Here is a 20055-nt window from a genome sequence, read left to right on the forward strand (position 1 = left end):
GTGTGTTTCCATAGTCAACCCTCTTGAGCCTTCATGAGCCTTTATTGATTCTTTAAACTACATAAACCATGCCCGCTCTAAGCCTGAAAAACAATGAATCTACCGTTGATAGTTTGAGAAAATACTTTGGTGGAGAGTTACATTTAAAAGAGAAAATTGGTTACATGATGAAACGTATTATGTTTGCTCTGTTTGATCAAAGAAAAAGAAGAAGAAGAAAGGAAGTGATTGAAAAAAAAAAAAAAGGAAAATAAAAGAAAAGAAAAAAAGAAGTCGCCAAGCGGAAAGTGAATTACCTCAAATTTTGTTAAGGGAAGTGTTGGTATTACATCAGTGATTACAGCAATTATAATGCCACAAGTATGAGCATATTGCCAAGAAAGAGCTATGATTTGAATCATGTGAGTTTCTCTTTTAATGTTCTTTTCACTAAGTATTTTCCCAGTTTGTTTAATCTCCCATATCCAGTTCTTTCTTAACCCTCACCCTGTGGCCTATCATTACAACCTTAATAAAGACCTTTTGATCTTTGATTTTGGTGTTGACTACATTAGTGGAGAGGATTTCTGAAAATTGGACTTATGGGGTTAAGTTTTAAGAGAATTCTTCTGATTTTGGTTGTTCTACTTTTATCTGAGTTTACAGGTGGTTTGAGGTTAAATTGACTATATCACACACACACTCAAGGTCTTAGCTTTAGGTTGAAGTAAACACCTAACTCTTGCTTGACAAATTGTAAAATTTTTGATTGATTTTCTTGCTATCTTTGATGTTAAAAGAGTAAGATACTAGAGATGAAATCTAAATTCATAAAAGTTTGGTGTGTGATGATACTTCTCTTTGAGGTCGAGTTGATATTGCCTAAACTATCATTTGTTTTTCTTTTTGTTTGAGGACAAACAAAGTTGTAAGTTTGGGGGTATTTGATGGCTTGCAAAATTTCATATTGCAGATTTTACAAGTTCGCTCGAGCGGATGCTTTTGGCCGCTCGAGCGAATTCAGGCAGATTCAAACGCTCGACTGCCGCTCGACAGGGAGCTCGAGCAGGTTGCTGAAAAACGAAGATCGCTCGAGCGGAGACATTGGCCGCTCGAGCGAAATCAGGCAGAGTCGAACGCTCGATGTGCGCTCGATAGGACGCTCGAGCGAAATCAGGCAGAGTCGAACGCTCGACGCGCGCTCGACATCCCGCTCGAGCGAACATCGTATTTTGACAGATTTTAGGTTTTCCGCCGTGGGACCATATAAAAGGCCATTCTTCACTCTAGAGCCGCGAGTTTTGACTGGAGAACACTCTTTGGGAGAGAAAAACATAGCTAGAGGGATTCAAATCATTTGTTTTGGAGACGGAATTCCAATTTATTGCACGTACGTTGGATTCATACACGAGCACGGACGGGAGAAAGGCGTTGAATCGTTCCCTTGAGCTTTTGACGACCAGTTGAGGCTGCAAGGAGGATTTTTCAGTGTTTATTTTCTTCTTCCCATCTTCTCAGAACAATTATGGTGAATTCGTTTATGTTGAATTCCAATTCTAGCATGAGCTAAATTTTCTTCTTTCTAGGAAAACGATGTAACCTAATTCCGAACTATGCTTGTTTGTCCATGCTAATTTAATGCAAATTCTCTCTTTGTTTATCTGATTTATTCTGAGTTTAATGCTTCTAATTAACTGGCCATTGATTAGATGATTATTAATCTTGTGATTTGCTATCGAAAGAGGAAATCATAGGGTAGATCTTGGATATTTCAGCATAGGTAAGTATAGAGCTCGAAAGACTTGTATGAACCTGTGTAGTAATTAAATCATTGGTCTTATTGCGTTCTTGATTATTTAATTTGCATATTCTTGTGTGAATTGATAAACTAGAATCACTTCCAATTGACTATCGAAAGAGGCTTTTGGATGAATTAGAGATTTGCTAATAGACAAAAGAGGTTTAAGTTAAATTAGCTGGATGAGAAAAGCATAGTGAAGGATTATGGTGAAATCGATTTCCTAGAAGTTTTCTTCTCTATTGAATTTGATCTTCAAACATCAGTTTTATATTCTAGCTTATTTCTCTTTGAGTTGATCTAGTTTTATTTGCTACTACAAAAACCTTAGCGATTCCTCTAGATAAAATTGAGATTAGCATAATTTTGGTATTTGGCAAGAGTAAGGTACCAATCCCTGAGGACGATACTCTTCTTATTACTTTACTATAAAACTACGATACTGTGCACTTGCAGTTTTGCACCGGTCAGAGACTCTTGAACAATTCGTTGAAGTACAACAATTTGTTCTTTGAGCCTTTCAACTTCATGATTTTTAGCTTGTAGCCGCTGAGAAAAAGCAACAATAGAGGAAGAGTAGCGAGTCCCAAGACTCACCAAGTCATAAATAGCATCAGAATCTGACTTATTAGTCAGATTATTATTTTCTTGCTACAACATGGCACCAATGGCAGCTGCAGAAAGGACATGAGGTTGAGATGCAGAATGTCTCATGGATGGATCTAGAGAAATGTTAGAAGAATGAGCCATTGAGAAAAGAATAGAAGGCTTAAAACGAAAATGCTGAAGGAATGCAGATGAGTTATAGAGATGAGATGAAAACTTGATGCGGATTGGATGAACTTCCGGACTGATTTTATAGAGATAGCATAAAGAATAAGACAAACTATTTTCTCTTCAAATCTTATTTAGTCAAAAGAAATACAAGATATGCTGGACACACATTGTCAAAAGTTTTCTTACTAAGCTAGAGAGATTAACAGTAGATTGTCCCTATTTTTCTAGTAAACGATGAACCTCTGCTGTTATCTGCCGATATTGACCTTGTATCTGAACCCTTTCTCGTTCCAGCTCCTCTATTCGTGGTTGCAGATCATGAGCATACCAATCTGCAAATTTTTTCAACTCTTGGTTTTCTTGCTTTAGCCTTTTATTCTCGCTATCCTTATTAGCAAGCTTCTGTCGTAACTCAAATATTTGCATGTTAAGATGATCAATCTCACTCACCATCGCCATTAACCTCCGAGACATGATCGTAATAGAGGCAGCATATTGACTACTGAGCATTCTTGATTCTGCAATAATCTCAGAATCAGCCTTACTAGAAAAACGGTTCACTGCTCCTATCATGGTATTGACGGCCTCAGGAGAGAAGATTGATGATTGATGCGTCAAGAGTTTCTGATTCAAGTCTGGAACATTAGTGGAAGAGAATTGTTCAGCCATTCTATCGTTGTGGAAAAACAGAACTCAGGTCAAGAAGCGATTATTTTTTTGGCATCCGATAGATGAAAATGATCATTTTTTTATAGAAACTCGGAGCCTTCAATCCCGTTTGTCAACAACATCAGGCGATTGTTTAAATCTTCAGCCGTATTAAATTCATAGAGTTAGGCCTCGAGGCTTTGCAGCACTTGTCGGGTCACGGACGGCTCCATTTTTCAACTATCTATAGTGTCTACTAACGCACCGTTTTCTTCAGTCTATTTACTTATTGCGGATCCTTTTTAATGATGCCAAAAGGGGGAGAAGTGTTAGACTAGAACATTAATACTGTTTAAATTGCTAAACTTGTTATATATACTTGGAATTATATTTATACTTTTACTTGAAAAACTAACGCACATTCTCAGGGGGAGCTTAAGTATTAATACAGGTTTCAGGTTCTATCAAGTATTTGTCATCATCAAAAAGGGGGAGATTGTTGAACCCAATATTTCAAGTTTTGTGTAATTATATATTTACACATGGATTTTGATGATAACAAATGAATTCAAAGAATAAAGAAGTCTCAAGCTCAAGTTGTCTACACAATGGAGTCAAGCACATCAAGGAAACAAGTATGAGCAAGAAGGGAACAAGTTCACATTAAAATTATAGAGTAATGTTGTAAATCTCTTCAAAATTCGAAATTAAGATTAATGCTCAAAATTAATATTTTATCATAAAGCATTAAAATACATTTTCCACATGTGCATGAATATTTTTAAAAATTAAATTTGAAAATTTTGAAAGATGATTGATTGTCATCTTTTGCATGTGCATGCCTTGATTAAAGGGTTGAATTTTGAAAATATTAAAGATGATTGATTGTCATCTTTCACATGTGCATGTTTTATTTGAATATTTTCAAAAGTGATTGATGCTTTTTTAGACTTATACAAAAAGTAAAAGATTAGGTTTGAATTTTTTGAAAATGAAATTGTGCTCATTTTGTCATATGCCAAAAGTAAAAGATTAGGTTTGATTTTTTTGAAAAAGTGAATGATGTTGTCTTTGACAATTGAAAAAGAAGAACCTTTTATTTGAAATCTTTGAAAAAGTGAATGATGTTGTCTTTTGATAATTGAAAAAGAAGAACCTTTTATTTGAATTTTTTGAAAAAGTGAATGATGTTGTCTTTGACATGTGAATCTTTTTAAATTTGAATATGAAGTCTCATATGCCTATAAATAGATCATTTGAGAGCTTCACATTCACAACATCAAGAGCATACAACATTCATTCAAACCTTTCATTATCTCTTCTCTAAGCATTCAGCCTTAATCCTTGTTCATTTTGAGAGATATAGTTTGCACTGTATTGTTCTTATTTCACTCATTGAGGAGTGTTTTCTGATAACCTACCCACTATCAGCTCTTGTATCAGAAAAAGGGTGTGTATAACCCTTGTGTGTGTAGAAAGTATTCTACATGGGGAATAGTTGAATCACCACGTGTAAGGTGATTGCATGTGTAGAGGGTGTTCTACACGGATCCTTTGTAGCGGTATTGTTCAAACGTGTAATAGGTTTCTATCTCCACTTGAAGGAGGTTGAATAGTGAATTGGGGAATCCTCAAGGGGTAGCTTGAGGCGAGGACGTAGGCAGTGGGGCCGAACCTCGTTAACATACTGAGTTTGCTTCTCTCTTACCCTTACTCTTTATATTTATTGTTATTTCATATTTTGTTTATATTTTATATTATATATTTGATTTATAATTGTTATTTTTTTTATACAACTCAATTCATCCCCCCTCTTGTGTTAGTCATCTGGGCAACATATATAATATTGACTTATTTCTAATATGTACAAACTAAATTAGAAAAATTCTACATGGAAGGGCTTTATGTGCAAGGGTGCTAATCATATGAAATAGGAGCAACAACATTCATTGCCGCCCATATAAGATTTTCAAATAATATTAAATATTCAACAAATATTGTATGCTGGTGGGCACGGCATGGTGTCATACACTGATGCTACATGGCCCAGACAAGGGCCTAGGCGTTGGCCTGGCTTGCAGTGCATGGGTGTGTGCACAAGGGTGTGTGCATGGGTATGCGCATGCCTGGCCATGCGCTTGGCTGTACACGGTCACTAACCTTGCTGGGCGTCTTGTGCATGTCAAGGCATGGTTGTGGCAGTGTCAGGGCATCAGCCATGAGCCCATCAAGGCTTGTTATGGCATGGTTGGTGGCTTGGCTATGGCCCACAAAATATGGGGTTCTAACACATACATACCTCGCGACCTTTGCGAAAGATTTCTGGGTAAGCCTTGTTATACATATCGTTCGACCCCTCTCGCCGAGCGATAGGATCAACGAGGTGTGCTCAGTCATACATATCGCTCGGCCTCCGCAAAGGATTTCTGGGCGAGCCCAGTTATACATTCTGCTCAACCTTTTTTGCTGAGCATAAGGATCAACAAGGCGCGCCTAATCATACATACAACGCGACCTCTGCAAATGATTTCTAGGCGAGCTCTGTTATACATACCACTTTGACCCCTCTTGCCGAGTGCGAGGGTCAATAAGGCAAACTATGCTTACACACCTCTTGATCTCTGTAAAGGATCTCTAGACGAGCCCGGTTATATATACCACTTGACCCCTCTAGCCGAACATGAGGGTCAATGAGGCTAGCTAAGCTTACGCACCTCACAACCTTCGCAAAGGATTTTTGGGCAAGCACAGTTTTACATACCACTCGACCCCTCTAGCCAAACACGAGGGTCAACAAGGTGAGTTAGACTTACGTGCCTCTCAGCCTCCTCAAAAGAGTTATGGGTGAGCCTAATCTTACATACCACTCAGGCCGCTTTCGCCAAAGCACAAGGGTCAATGAGGCGTGCTTGGTCATGCACATTGCACAACCTCCATCAAGAGTTAATAAACAAACCCAACCCTTGTGGGCTGCTCCCAACTCAACCAGCGCCTCATCCTTATGGATTCTGGTCGCAGACAGCAAGGCTCCTCAGTCCTCTGCAATAGCCGACAAGGTTGAGCATTCTTCCTCCAATATTTTGAGCTGCTAGGAGTCAAAATCTCTAAGGTCCCTTAACCTCTCATTCTCTACCTGTGCCAGGTCCAATGACTCCTGAAGCTTGCTCAATGACTCTTGGGCTTTGAAGGTGCACTTGTTAGCCATAGCCAGCTCCACCTCTAGGCAACTTCTCTCCTCCCTCTCTCCACTGGCGTAATGGAGAGTCATTATCACCATAGACTAAAGCTCCAGGTTCTCCCTCTCGACCACCTTACGGCTGCTCACAACATGCTTGGCTAACCATTCCTACAAACTCCAAGGTTAGAAGAGAAAGGCGCGAATAAGGAAGAGAGCATAGTTGAGGAAAAAGCATAAGACAAGGAGAGACCTCCAAGAAAAGCTTTTGCAGCAGCCTAGATACCCGCTTTAGGACCTCATCTCGCCAAGTTCTACCCTCAAGATGGGATAGCCTCGTCTGCATCTTTTGCAAAGTGCAAGTCCACCCTGCATTCCCTAGATTTGCCTAGGACCACCTCACATGGCTTACGACTGAAAGAAGTAGGAGCACCCTCAGTCACTGGTAGGGGGCAAACACGAGAGATCTCAACCCTTCCTCGTCTTTAGGGCTAAAGTGGCTTCCCTCCCCGGAATTCCCAGCTATCGCTGCAGCCTTCCTAGGACTCAGCGGGGTAGAAACAATATTCAGCTCTGGGGGCAGTTCCACCACCTGCGTTTGATACCCTATCTAGAAGAGCGCCTCGTAAATGCATTTGGACCAAGTTCCCTCTCAGGATGCATCCTGCGACTCCGTGAGAGCGGCTGAGCCTCTCGAGCTAGGGATCACAACAAGTTCTACAACTAAAGCCAAGGGAGAAGATGGCAGGGTGGATGAACCAGGATTCGCAACTCTCCCTCCTAAGGAGCTGAGTCCTCTTCGCGAAGGAGGAAGGAGTAGCAGGGGTCACATAGGCACCACACGATGATTGGAGCCAGCGGTCTTCAAGAACGCAAGGTTGTCACCACTGGGCTCTGAGCGGGTTTTCTTCCCCTTGCCCTAGAAGGGAAAGTTTGGAGCCTGTTTCCTTGACGAGTCAAAAGACAAGCAGAAGAAGATGCCACGGGTGGAAGGAGCAACATGACCAACCAGAGGAAAGAAGGCGGCAAGATTATCCTCCCCAAGGAGAACCTTCGAATGGACAAGAAGAGGATGCTGAGTCGCCTAATCCCAAATGATCGCAACGCAACTCATCGAGTGTAGTGATTGGGCGCACAGCCTTGTCGTTAGGTACAACCCCCCATGAAGTCCTAATGGGAAACTCAGCACAACCAATCTGACCAACCAGGAACTCCCACCCACTACCAGAAATGAAGAAGAATTTGCCAGTCCAGTTGAAAACCTTACGATATCTTGGCTCCAGTACTGCTATGGCGTTCATTCCTATAAAGCTACAGATGTCCCCAGTGCCCCTCTTCACATTGTGAGTCAAGAGAAACTTGCAATAATTTAAGTCAGCGTGCTTAGGGTCAAACTTCAACAAAGCCCATCGTCATAAAATACAGTAGCAAATCAAGATTTGCCAAACATTTGAGAAGTTGAGCGAGGCCAACCAGAGGCAATACAGTACTTCATGGACCAGACAAGGAAAAGGTAGTCTTAGCCCGTAGGAGAACATATTGAGAAAAAGGACAATGCAAGATGCCAAGCCATCGACGTCGACAACCCTTTTGCGTGGCGCTGGGGCTTTGAAAACCACAATGTCCAAGACACAATTGGTCAAAGCCAACGATTGGAGGAACTCAGGAGAGGCCTTAGAGCACCAAAAGTGTCATGTGTAGCCCAGCTCCAACGAGCCTACCTTGGGACAGCACTCGAAACTCACAGTCTGGGTAGATTTCCGGGCAGCCATTTGGAAAGTGAGAATCTGATAAGAGCTGGAGAACAAGAAGAAATAAAGGCAAAGCAAAAGGAATGAGATAAAGGCAGTAAGAATGTGGTAGAAGCTATGTTGTTAACGATAAGCTCTTGACAAGCTATGAGTACAAAAAGGGGGAGAAGGATTTAAAGCCCATACACGTATGCAGTCACAAAGGAAAGAGAACGTCTGATACTCATCATTATGGAAAGCTAGGAATACTTATTTGGAGAGCTTCATTTCTGGAGAGCTTCATCTACTCTTTGGAGATTATTAAGCGTGTCGGGAAGTTGTCCCTCTTCCACTTCTGAGAAGTAACTCGAATCCCACAGATGGTACCAATTGTTAACAAATATATTTGCTCAATAGACTGGAAGAGGAGAAGGATCCCTCCCTGATGCACTCAGCTAGCGTTGAGCTCAGGTTGACAATACGTGGGCCCTGGAATGCTAGTCCTAGATGAGGCTGTGTGGACCCCTGGCTGATTTGGTATGGCTGTGTGGAGTCCGTGCACATGACCATGGTGGTGAACAATAGATGAATGCATAGAAAATAAAGATAAATAGACACACAGATTTAAATGGTTCAGCACTAGGCCTACATTCACGGGAGTTTGGGGAGGGAAGAATCCACTATAATGAGTTTGATTTATAGTCTTTCAGGGTCTCACATCCTCACTGTACAATAGATTCATAGATTTTTCTTCTCAATCTAAACACTATTACAAGATCTCATGTCTGGAGGTTGAAGAGGCATTTTCCATAAGTCTCGTAAGAAGTCTACCCGAAGAGTCCATCTAAAGATCCCTTACGTCGTTTGTGCCTTCCCCTTTATTTTTAGCGAAGTTTCCTTTAATAGGCTTAGGTTTTAAGAGCTCATATGTGCCTATGGGAAAAAAACCCTCTAAATATGTTAAATTAAAAAATATTATAGGTAATATATGTACAGAAATAAATAAGGAAAAATGATATATACACAATATATTTTACAACAATTTATACAATACAACTTGTAAAATAAAGATATTTTTATAAAATAATGTTAATTTTATAAGATAGTTTACAAAAATATTCCCCATTTTAAATATTAATTTGTAAAATATTTTGAAATATGTTGTGTATTTATCACTTTTCTAAATAAATGGGTATGGGCATTTCAGAAGGCTGAAAACAAAAGAAATAAAAGCAGAGGCTTTCGGCAGAGGAGCCGACAGGGGGACTCAACTCAACGGGAGAGAAGGGAGATGCGACGGCGGCTCTAGGAGGCTGGGAGTCATGGCGGCGGAACTGGAGGCTCCCTCGGAACGTGGTGGCGAGACGTAGAGAGAGATAGTTTAGAGAGTGAGAGAACTGTTAAACCGAGAAATCAACAAGAAGAGGGGGGTATTCCGATAGGGGCTCATCGGAAATAGCGCGGGGTGACAGGGAGTGCCTGGTCGGCAGGTTCTGGGCAGCCTGGGTGGTGTTCTGACTTCCTCGTCGGCGCTGTCTGTGCTGTTTTCCGGCGAGGAGAGAGTTGGTTTGCTGTGAGGAAGACCACGGGGCTTTGTTTTCAACGTGGGGGCTTGCTGTGAGAATGGGTTTGGCCACAAGGGTGCTGCTGGTTTGATGAAGGTAATATTCTGAGGGAAAAAGAGAGGATTTATGGGAGGGTTTTGGAGCGTGAATTGAAAGTTAGGAAACTGTTCCAACAAGGAATCAAGACTGAGAGGTATATGGGCGTGAAGAAGGTGGAAGAATAATAAGAATAATATTTATAAGCCCTAACTTAGGACCCGTATTTTACACTTGGGTTTCGGTTTCAAGAGGCTTTTTTGTCTAGACTTTCCATACCTGAACTACTTTTTTACTTGCTCGAAAAGGTGAAGTTCTCAACTTGAATTCTTACATGTTGGCTTTAATTTCACGTACTTGACTTGAATTTTTTTGTTTTGCGATAACGTTTAGGGTCTGATCGGATTCTGCAATGGCTGTGCCTCAAGCCGGTAAACTTGGACATCCTTTGATGAATCTTGTTAGGTTCAAAGGTTTGCCTATTTTGAAGCAATTGCATTTGGAGGAGCGGCTGCTTCGAACATCCTCAGATAATTGGTGCATTATTAACGATGGAACCAATCAACCTACTATTGTCATGGGCGTATCAGGGTAAAAAAATATCTTCCGTACTTGGTGTAAAATTGGATCCCGCTTCTCTTTCTGTTGGCTACTTTGCGTATTTCTGCATATTAATTTGTCAAAAAAAGTTCTGTAGTTGAATAAGATGTTAGCTTAAAGGCGGAAATTCACAATGTATGATATCTAATAGGCCATTAACCGAAATAAAAAGTTAAGAAATTTGGTGGACTGAAGTTGATTAAGAAACCCAAATGGATTAGTTGAACTTCAACGGGATGCCCAAACCCTTGTGGTATTTGTTTCTGTTCTTTGTGCTAGGAGAGTTCTAGAATTGGGTTCACATCCTACTTTTGCAAGTTGACCTATTGACTCCAATGATGTGGGTGCAAGTACTGAATAAGGGTATGATGAAGGAAGAGATTATGGAAAATCTGATCTTAGATGTGACAGAATATCCGATTGGTTAAAAAGAATTCATGGAGCTGAGCTGACCCTGATTTAGTCAGGATTAAGGTTTGGTGAGTTTCTGTAATTTGAGTTTTATAACAGCTAAACAGAAAGAGACACCGGTACATGATTAGAATTACTTCACCAGGGTGCACAAAAATCTTTGAAGTGTCTGGAGCATCTGATTGATTTTAGTTGTCATTGGTTCTGCTTTATTTTTTTCATTTTCTTTCTCTTGTGTTGTGGTTCTATATTTTTGTATGTCGGATATGAATAACTCATAAGGATTCCATGAATATATTTCTTAGGAAGCCTGCAGAACTTCTCGAAATTGAATCTGTGTTATGTGATCAGATTCCAGTCATAAGAAGGTTTACTGGGGGGGGTACCGTCCTTGTCGATCCTGGCACGGTATTTGTTTCTTTCATATGCAACAAAGACACTGTTCCTGGCTTGCAACCATATCCTCGACCTATTATGTCTTGGAGCGGGCAGTTATACAACAAAGTTTTCCAAGGAATTGGGGATTTCAACCTTCGTGAAAATGGTAACTGCATTGAGCCCTTCGCTTAAAAGTCCAATTATTATGACATGGGTAGAACTTATAAAAAAAAGACATGGGTTGATAAATTTTGATATATTATATTGCAACTCAATCTTCAATTTGATTCTTCTTTTGTTTTGACGATCTTAGTGAGTTAAGCTATTTGAAACAAGTTTGATTTATGCTTCATTCTGTTGATGTGGGTGTACTTGCTCTTTACTGCTGTTTTAACAAACTACTGATTATGCATAGAGCGTCTAGCTTAAATCCCTGTTGCGGCAAAATACAGTAGTAGCCCAATGTAGTGCTCTTTTCATGTTAAGCATTACGTAAGACTTTATCCTAGTGATTGAGTATTCCCTAAGTAGTCCGTAAGGAATATATGAATAATCCAATCCCATTCTAAAAGGGGCTAGTAATAAGAATAACCTACTATATCTTTGTTTTAAGGTTCGTGTGGATGGGATGCTTGTGATGCCAAACTTATATAAGATAGATTTCAACTTTTAAGACAAACCCCAGACTTGCCTTGAACGAGACTCTTGTCATAGTTATATGAGTGGTTCGCTTTTCTTTTCCATTTTCTTCTCTTGTGCGAGAAAGTGGGTTTGAGGGGGCTGTTGGCACCTCTGGTTATCCCTGAAAAAATTATACCAGATGAACCCCAAAGCACGGTACTTCCACACAGTAACATGATTGTAGTGGGATCTGATCTCAGAATGTGAGCAGCGGGGAAAAAAAAATCTTATTTACCAACCCACCATGTGGTACCTGGTTATGTGGATTTGAATTATGAACAATTGGATAAAATTGTGAGCAATGTTTTACTGTATAAAAGTCATGTTTTCAGCGCTAATTCTTCCTAAATATGTCACTGAGATTCACCGCCTTTTCTCCCCAATAGACTGTAGGGTATCTGAAGGTATGACAATCCATCAGGTTCCCAAGGTCCAAAGATTTAAGGATTAGATGCATTGCCCCACTTGATAGTATCATAAGTCCAACATTCGCAATGCTATGCATTGCCCCACTTAATTTAAATCAAAGAATAGGCAGTTTCTATGCACATATATGATTGATTTTTAAAAATACATTTTTTTTATAAGTAAAAATATTATATATATCAAAAGGAGTAACCAAATACACTAAACGTATACAAGAAAACACCTATCCCATATTAGAGAGCCCCTAATGACCCAAAAACCCGTGAAAACAACCCAAAATACACCAAGCCCGAATTGGAATGGAACACACCTTCCCTACCCCAACCCTTTTTTTTCCGTCTTCACAGTGCCCTCCCTTTAGACTTCCCTCTACTTGAGCCACCACCCTATCATTTGAATGTAGCAACTATGGTTGCTACAGTATGGATACCAATTTATAACTATGTGCAATCCCTGATATTTTTCGTAATTTTTGTTTGCTTACCATTTTTATATTTTGATTGAAGTTTTGAGTATATTTTTCCTTTATGGTTATTGTTGACGAAATTGTTATATGAAACTTACCTCGTATTCTTCCTTTAGGTTTTATATAGGACTTAAGGAATCCTTATGGAGGAATAAGGAAGCTGTAAATTTGTACCTTTATCATCTTGTTTCAGATTATGTATTTGGTAACCGCAAGTTTGGTGGAAATGCCCAATCAATTACCAAAACCAGATGGATCCACCACACATCTTTTTTATGGGACTATGAAGTCAAGACCATGGCTTACCTGAAACTTCCTGCCAGAGCCCCTGAATATCGACTGGTAATGCTAATGACTTCCCCAAATATATATTTTTTCCTTAATTCTTTTGATACATTCATCCTTGTGTTAGTATCTTCTATGTATATGGACTCTAAACATAACCTATGGTAGCACTCATTATCAAAAACAGAAATCCAAGTAAACATGGCCAGTGATGGGGAAATTAAGCTAAGTTGCAATTGGTTTGGGGAATCCTACATTCCCCCTCTTCATCCGCGTTCCTAGGAAGGCGATGCCTGAGATTTAGGGTATGTTTGGCTATGAAAAATTTTGAGAATTTTTTGATATGTATTGTTTATTGGATTCTGGGAATGGGGAGAATATTTCGAATAATTTTTTAAAAATTAGTTTTGTATTGGAGTTTGTGAAGGTGGATAGGTAGGTCGAAAAGTTGTTTGGAATATGGTATTTTAGTTCAATTGTATATGGAAAGGGCATATGGTCATGTTAGTTGGGAATCTCTCTTGTACTTACTTGGGAGATATGGCTTTGGAGAGAAGTGGTGTTTGTGGATCAAGCATTGTATTTCTACGACTAGATTCTCCATTTTGGTGAATGGCACCCCGGTTGGTTTCTTCAATGGAAAAATATAGTTGCAAGTACAATTGTGCACTAATCTGTATACTAATGTGATGTGATTGGTTAAAAAGTAGATTTTATTAAAAACAGTGTTGATTTAAATTTTAAGTATGAAAGAATCAGTATTGGTACACAGATTAGTACGCAACTGTAGTTGTATATAGCAAAACTCTTCTTCAATAGTTCTCGTGGCTAGAGACAAGGAGATCCTCTGTCTCATTTTCTTTTGCTTCTAGTTATGGATGCTATGGGTAGAATGATTGAAGAAGTGGTGGAAGGAAGTTTCTTGTCAGGTTTTGTGGTGGGAGATGAGTCTTAGAGTAACTTAAAAGTCTCACCTCCTTTTTGCTGACGACAATTTAATTTTTAGTGAGACAAATCAAGACCATATTTGTGCTTCGAGAGCCATTTTGTTATGTTTTGAAACTGTTTCGGGTCCTAGAATCAACTTATCTAAGTCTGAAATTGTTCCACTGGGCTCTGTTTCGAATATTTCGGATTTGGGTAATATTTTGGGGTGTAAGGTATCTCATTGCCTATGAGGTATCTTGGTCTTCCCTTGAGTGCTTCCCACAAATCTGTTATGATTTGGGATGTGGTGATTGAGAATATAGAGAGGAGGTTAGCTGGTTGGAAAAGGTTATATTTGTCTAAAGGGGGAAGAATTACTTTGATAAAGAGTACATTGTCTAATCTTCCTACATGTTTCCTTTCTCTTTTCCCTTTGCCAACAGAGGTGGCAAATATAATTGAGAGGATTTTTCAGAATTTCTTGTGGGGAAGGTAATGGGGAGGAAAGAAAGATTCACTTGGTTAGTTGGAATAAGGTTTGTCAACTGGTTTCTTGTGGAGGTTTGGGGTGCAAAACATGAGGCTTTTTAACAAAGCTATTATTGGGAAATGGCTTTGGAGATATCATATTGAGAGGGATGCATTATATAAAAATATTATTGATGTTAGATATGGGAGGATGTGGGGGAGTTGGTGTTCTAATGAAGTAAGAGGAGTGTTTGGGGTTTATGGAAGTCCATTTGGATGGGTTGGGGGGAGTTCTTCAATCCTTTTAAATTCAAGGTGGGGGATGGAAGAAGAATTCATATTTGGCATGATATTTAGTGTGAGGATTCAGCCGTCAAGAATGTTTACCCTTCCCTTTTTGGGTTTGCTAGGGGTCAAGATGCTGCAGTGGCTGATTCCTTTTCTTTTTTGAATAATAATCTTCAATGGAATGTTGATTTTGTTAGAGATGTCCATGATTGGGAAGTGAATGTAGTCTCTGTTTTTTTGGAAGATTATATGATATGAAGATTGTCCAAGGAATGGAGGATAGGCTGCGTTGGGTTCATGCTAACCTGCCATTGTGTCTATGATTACTCTTGGAAATGCATTTGGAGAGTTCAGGCCCTAGTAAGGTGGCATTTTTCTGTTGGTTGGTGTCTCTTGGAAAAGTCTTGACCATGGATAAGTTAAGAAAGCGTGGACTTTGTATCTTAGATTGGTGCTTCATATGCAAGAAAGATGGTCAGTCTGTTAACCATCTTTTTCTTCATTGTGAGGTGGCTAAGACTTTGTGGAATTAGATTTTTGGTAAGACGGGTATTGCTTGGGTGATGCCTAAGCAAGTGGTGGATCTTTTTGCATGTTGGAAAGGTTTTGAGGGGAGATAACGTATTGCTGCCATATGGAAGATGATTCCTTTGTGCTTGAAGTGGTGCTTATAGTTAGAGAGGAATAAGTATTGCTTTGAAGATAGAGAACACTCATGGGAGAACTTAGGGAGTTTTTCTTTAGTACCTTGAGTTTTTGATATATGGCTCTTGTATTGAATGGAGGTAATCTTCTTGATTTGCGGTAGTCATTTTCAGTTTCTAGTGTGTGTTTAGGTGTTTCCCCTTGTATACTCCCTGTGTACTTGGGCTATGCCTATTCTTAGTAATAAAATTCTCTTAATAATTATATAAAAAAAATTTTGTGAATAAGTTTTTAAGAGTATTTTTGTTTTAGAGTTTACTTGTAAAAAAAAGTTTGTTGATTTTTGTGTTCAGTAATGATTGAATGAAAAGTTGAAATGATTTTTTTTTTTGAGATTTAAAGATGTTGGGTTTGATTAAAAAACTTTTGAAAAATTTTGAGAAACCAAACGAACCTTTTGTTTTATGGAAAGTGAATAAACCCACATTTGGGAATGATTAGGAATCTGATAATATTCTCGGGTCATGAGATTCGCATTTTGGTGTATTACTAGGCATCCCATAAGCATTATATATGTTTCAGAAAAATAGGTTTATCTCCAGTTGGATAGGATTGTTTGGTATGAAGTATTTAAAAATAAGTTCGAAAAGGAAAATGAAGAAAATCGAGCAAAGTGAAAAATAATCTTACTTGTGCATATCATTTTGAAGCAATGATGTGCAGTTGGTGGGATGAGATTGCTGGTTTGTGCAGTTGGTGGGATGAGATTGCTGGTTTGTGCAGTTGGTGGGATGGCCTGTGGTGGATTGGAAAGGATATTTCAACATCACTCGGTTTCCAAGTGAAAGGTTAGGGGACTCTCCATGTCTAATTTCCTTGGAAGAACATTTGGAGGAGCAAAGCACCTATTAAGGTTGCATTCTTTGTATGGACAGCAACATTAGGAAAGATTCTCACTATGGACAACCTAAGAAGACAAGGCATTATCATAACAGAATGGTGTTGTATGTGCAGAAAGAATGGTGAATCGGTGGACCATCTACTTGTATATTGTGAGTTTGCTCGGGAAATCTGGAATTATTTCTTCAGCAGAATGGGTATAGCATGGGTCATGCCGGGAAGAGTGGTAGAACTCACTGCAAGCTGGAGAGGAATGCAGGGACATCACAGATTGTGGCCATATGGAAGATGGCTCCTCTTTGTATTATTTGGTGTATTTGTAATGAAAGAAACGATTGACTTTTTGAGGATCAGGAACTCTTTGGAAGAGTTTAGGAGGTTTTTTTGGAAGACTTTATTTATGTGGGCCATCGCTTTAGAGTTGAATGGTCTCAGCTTTCGTGATTTCCTTGTATCAGTTACTAGATCCTAAATAGGTGTATTCACATGTATACTTCTAGTATACCTGGACTATGTTTATCCATAAAATTTCTTATCACTTATAAAAAAAAAGGGTTAGAGGACTCTAGTATTGGCTCGGTCATGGCTAACTTCTCAGCCCTAATCTTTGATTTGTATTTGGTTGATTTACTATCAGCAGGGAGAGACTTCACTTGGTCAAATGAGAGGGCTTGGTCTAGGTTGGACAGATTTATTGTCTCTCCTTCTTGGGAGGTTCATTTTCCTAACCTATTCCAAAAATGCCTTCCTAGGTTATTTATCAAAAAAAAAAAAAAATGCCTTCCTAGGCTATGCTATGATCATTTTCCCATTTTATTGGATTGTGGGAGATCGTCATGAGGGGTGGAGATACTTTTTTAAATTTGAGAACGTGTGGCTACAAGTAGATGGGTTTACGAAAAAATTTAGATCGTGGTGGTCCTCATATCAGTTTTCGGGTACTTCTAGTTTCGTTTTAGCCAAGAAACTTAAAGCCCTGAAAAATGATTCGAAAAAATAGAATATGGAAGTATTTGGGAACATAATTGATCAGAGGAATATTCTTTTTGAGGAGCTGCATTGTTTTGATGAAAAAGAGGTTGATGGGGCCCTATCGGTTGAAGACAAGGCAAGGAAAATTGCTCTTGAGTCTGAGCTGGAAAAAATCACTCATATGTAGGAGATTTTATGGAGACAAAAATCTTGGCTCTTTGGTTGAAGGAGTGGGACAAGTGTACAAAGTTTTTCGATAGAGTAGCTAATTCCCATAAGAGAAATAATGCCATTGAGGTCCTTCATTCGGAAGGTAGGGTACTTTTGGACAGTGCTGAATTTAAGGATAACATTTTTCACTTTTATGATAAACTTCTCACGGAGCAATACCTTTGGAGGCCTAAGGTTGATGGCTTGGTTTTTTATTCGATTGATCAGTCAAGAGGGATGGACAAAGACAAAGCACTTGGCCCAGATGGCTTCACAATGGCTTTCTTTCAAGCTTGTTGGGACATTATTAGGGAGGATGTCATGAAGGTTTTTCTTGAATTTCACTCGTTAATGAAATTTGAGAAAAGTTTTAATGCTATCCATTGCCCTTATTCCAAAAAGGGCAAGGTCAGTGGAGGTGAAAGATTTCTGTCCTATAAATCTTGTGAGTGGGGGATACAAGATCATTTCAAAAGTTCTAGCTAATCGGTTGAGTGAAGTTTTGGGTAAGATCATCTGGAAGTCACAAAATGCTTTTGTTAAGGGAAGACAAATTCTTGATTCAATCCTCATTGCTAATGAATCCTTGGAAAGTAGATTTACAGCCAATGCCCTAATTATTCTATGTAAACTGGATATGGAGAAGGCTTTTGATCATGTTAATTGGGATTTGTTGTATATTCTTGGTAGGTATGGTTTTGGGGGGAGATGGTGTAAGTGGATGAAAAATTGCATAACTGTCAGATTCTCGATATTCTTTGTATTCTTTCACATTCGTTTTAGTAATGGATGTGTTGAGTAGAATGTTGAAGGCGGCAGTGGATAGGGGCTTTATCTCAGGTTTTTCAGTAGGAGGTTCATTGAATGGTAGCATAAATGTCTCTCATCTCCTCTTTGCTGATGATACGTCGATTCTTTGTGAGCCGGATCCTGATTAGAATCGTTCCTTGATTGCTCTTTTGCTTTGTTTTGCTGTTGTCTCTGGCCTTAAGGTGAATTTATCAAAATCTAAAATGCTCCATGTTGGCTTGGTTAATAATTTAGGAGAATTGAATTCTATTTTGGGTTTTAAGGTGTCATCTTTGCCTATGAAGTATCTTGGTCTTCTCTTGGGGGCTCCGCATAAATCCAAGGCAATGTGGGATGGGATTATTAAAAAGATTGAGGGGTTGTTGGAAGATGAGATGGGATGGTTTCATTTCATCCCATCTCTTTTCATTTCCAAACATCAATCAAACACAAAACACTTTTCAATTCCAATTTTTTAACTTTTTCATTTAATCATTACTTAATCATTATAAATCTTCCAAACTTACAAACAAAACACAAAAAACAATTCAATTTTTTCAAATTTCAAAACAAAAATAATATTAAAAAAATTATATTCTAACAATATTTTATTTAATTTTTTTCTCTCATTTCCCAAAATCTCATAAAACATCATAACTCAAACCATTTCACTACTATTCACATATCTCTCATCTCATCTCATCTTCCAAGCATCCCTGAAATGAGATTGGCTAGTTGGAAAATGATTTATTTGTCCAAAGGTGATAGAATCACCTTAATCAATAGCACTTTATCTAACCTTTCATCATACTTTTTATCTTTATTTTCTTTGCCTACAGGGGTGGCCAATAGAATGAAAAAGATTTTCGTGATATCTTGTGGGAGGTTTAGAGGATGAGAAAAAATTCCATTTGATTAAGTGGGATAAGATCTGTACCCCTTTATCTTGTGGAGGTTTGGGGGTTAGAAAGTTGAGAATTTTCAATAAAGCACTTCTAGGGAGAAATCTGATTGGTTAACTGGTTGAATTGGACTTATTTTGAAGGTTATATGAATCGTTGTGGTTGTAGTATGAATATGAGGTTTGAACCCATTATATAGGGTCTTAACAAGAGAATTCCTATCAATAACAAAGAAAACAGAAGTAAAGCTTGCATTAAACACAAATAAAAATAAAAGATCATAGAAAAAAAAGGGTAAATGGAAGATTCAAGAGGCCTATAACCATCAATATAAACACCAATGTGTCAACTTAGTTAGATCTTTAATGTAGCTTTTACTTTTCTTCGTGTTTTCTGCATACACATACATATATTCCCTGATCGTGTGATCTCGTGTTATTCCTTTTCCTTTTCTTTTTCTGTTCAGGCAAGGAGCCATTTGGAATTTATATGCCGCATGAAGGACTATATGCCAAGATCAACATTCATTGACAAAACTGAAGAGGCAATTGATACCCACTTTTCCCTAAGATCAAGAGAGTCAGAAGACATTGAGACTCTTCCAAATATACAATTTTCTCCCTCAACCAGGCCATTGACAAAGCGGGAATTGGAAGCAGCAGCTTTGGCTTCTCCATCTGAGGGTGCATTCTCTCATTCTTCTTCCTTGTGATAATAAATGCTAAAATGTTACCTGTGAGTTTTTTGCAGTTGAATTTCTTTTCTTTTTTTATTCAATTCAAGGTTCATACAAGTTTTAATTGTTTGGTAGTACTAAAATGATTCTATTACCAGAATAAGCTATTGGCTTTATTTGGTGACTTATTTCTGTTATATTGGGAACATCAATGGAAAATATTTTCTTAATAAATTACATGGTGATTTAGAAATGATCCAACTAATTTCCGAATTCCATAATAATCTCTCTTTTTTTACCCTTTCAAGAATCCCTTCAAAGTA

At 38.6% G+C, this 20055-nt stretch overlaps 1 protein-coding gene across 2 annotated transcripts; it reads left to right on the forward strand.

The window, feature by feature from the left end:
* The first annotated feature begins 9301 nt into the window (after positions 1-9301).
* LOC122280975 (lipoate-protein ligase LplJ) lies at positions 9302-19997 on the forward strand. 2 transcript variants are annotated; one of them, XM_043092134.1, is made up of 5 exons: positions 9302-10016; positions 10102-10299; positions 11025-11263; positions 12864-13012; positions 19523-19997. In XM_043092134.1, the coding sequence occupies exons 2-5, from the start codon at positions 10121-10123 to the stop codon at positions 19766-19768; spliced, it is 813 nt and encodes a 270-aa protein (XP_042948068.1). In that variant the 5' UTR covers positions 9302-10016; positions 10102-10120; the 3' UTR covers positions 19769-19997. The 2 variants fall into 2 exon arrangements, with proteins under 2 accessions (XP_042948068.1, XP_042948069.1); XM_043092135.1 differs by having other exon boundaries at positions 9302-9768.
* The last annotated feature ends 58 nt before the right edge of the window (positions 19998-20055 follow it).

Source organism: Carya illinoinensis, chromosome 11, assembly GCF_018687715.1.
Source record: "Carya illinoinensis cultivar Pawnee chromosome 11, C.illinoinensisPawnee_v1, whole genome shotgun sequence".
NCBI lineage: Eukaryota > Viridiplantae > Streptophyta > Magnoliopsida > Fagales > Juglandaceae > Carya > Carya illinoinensis.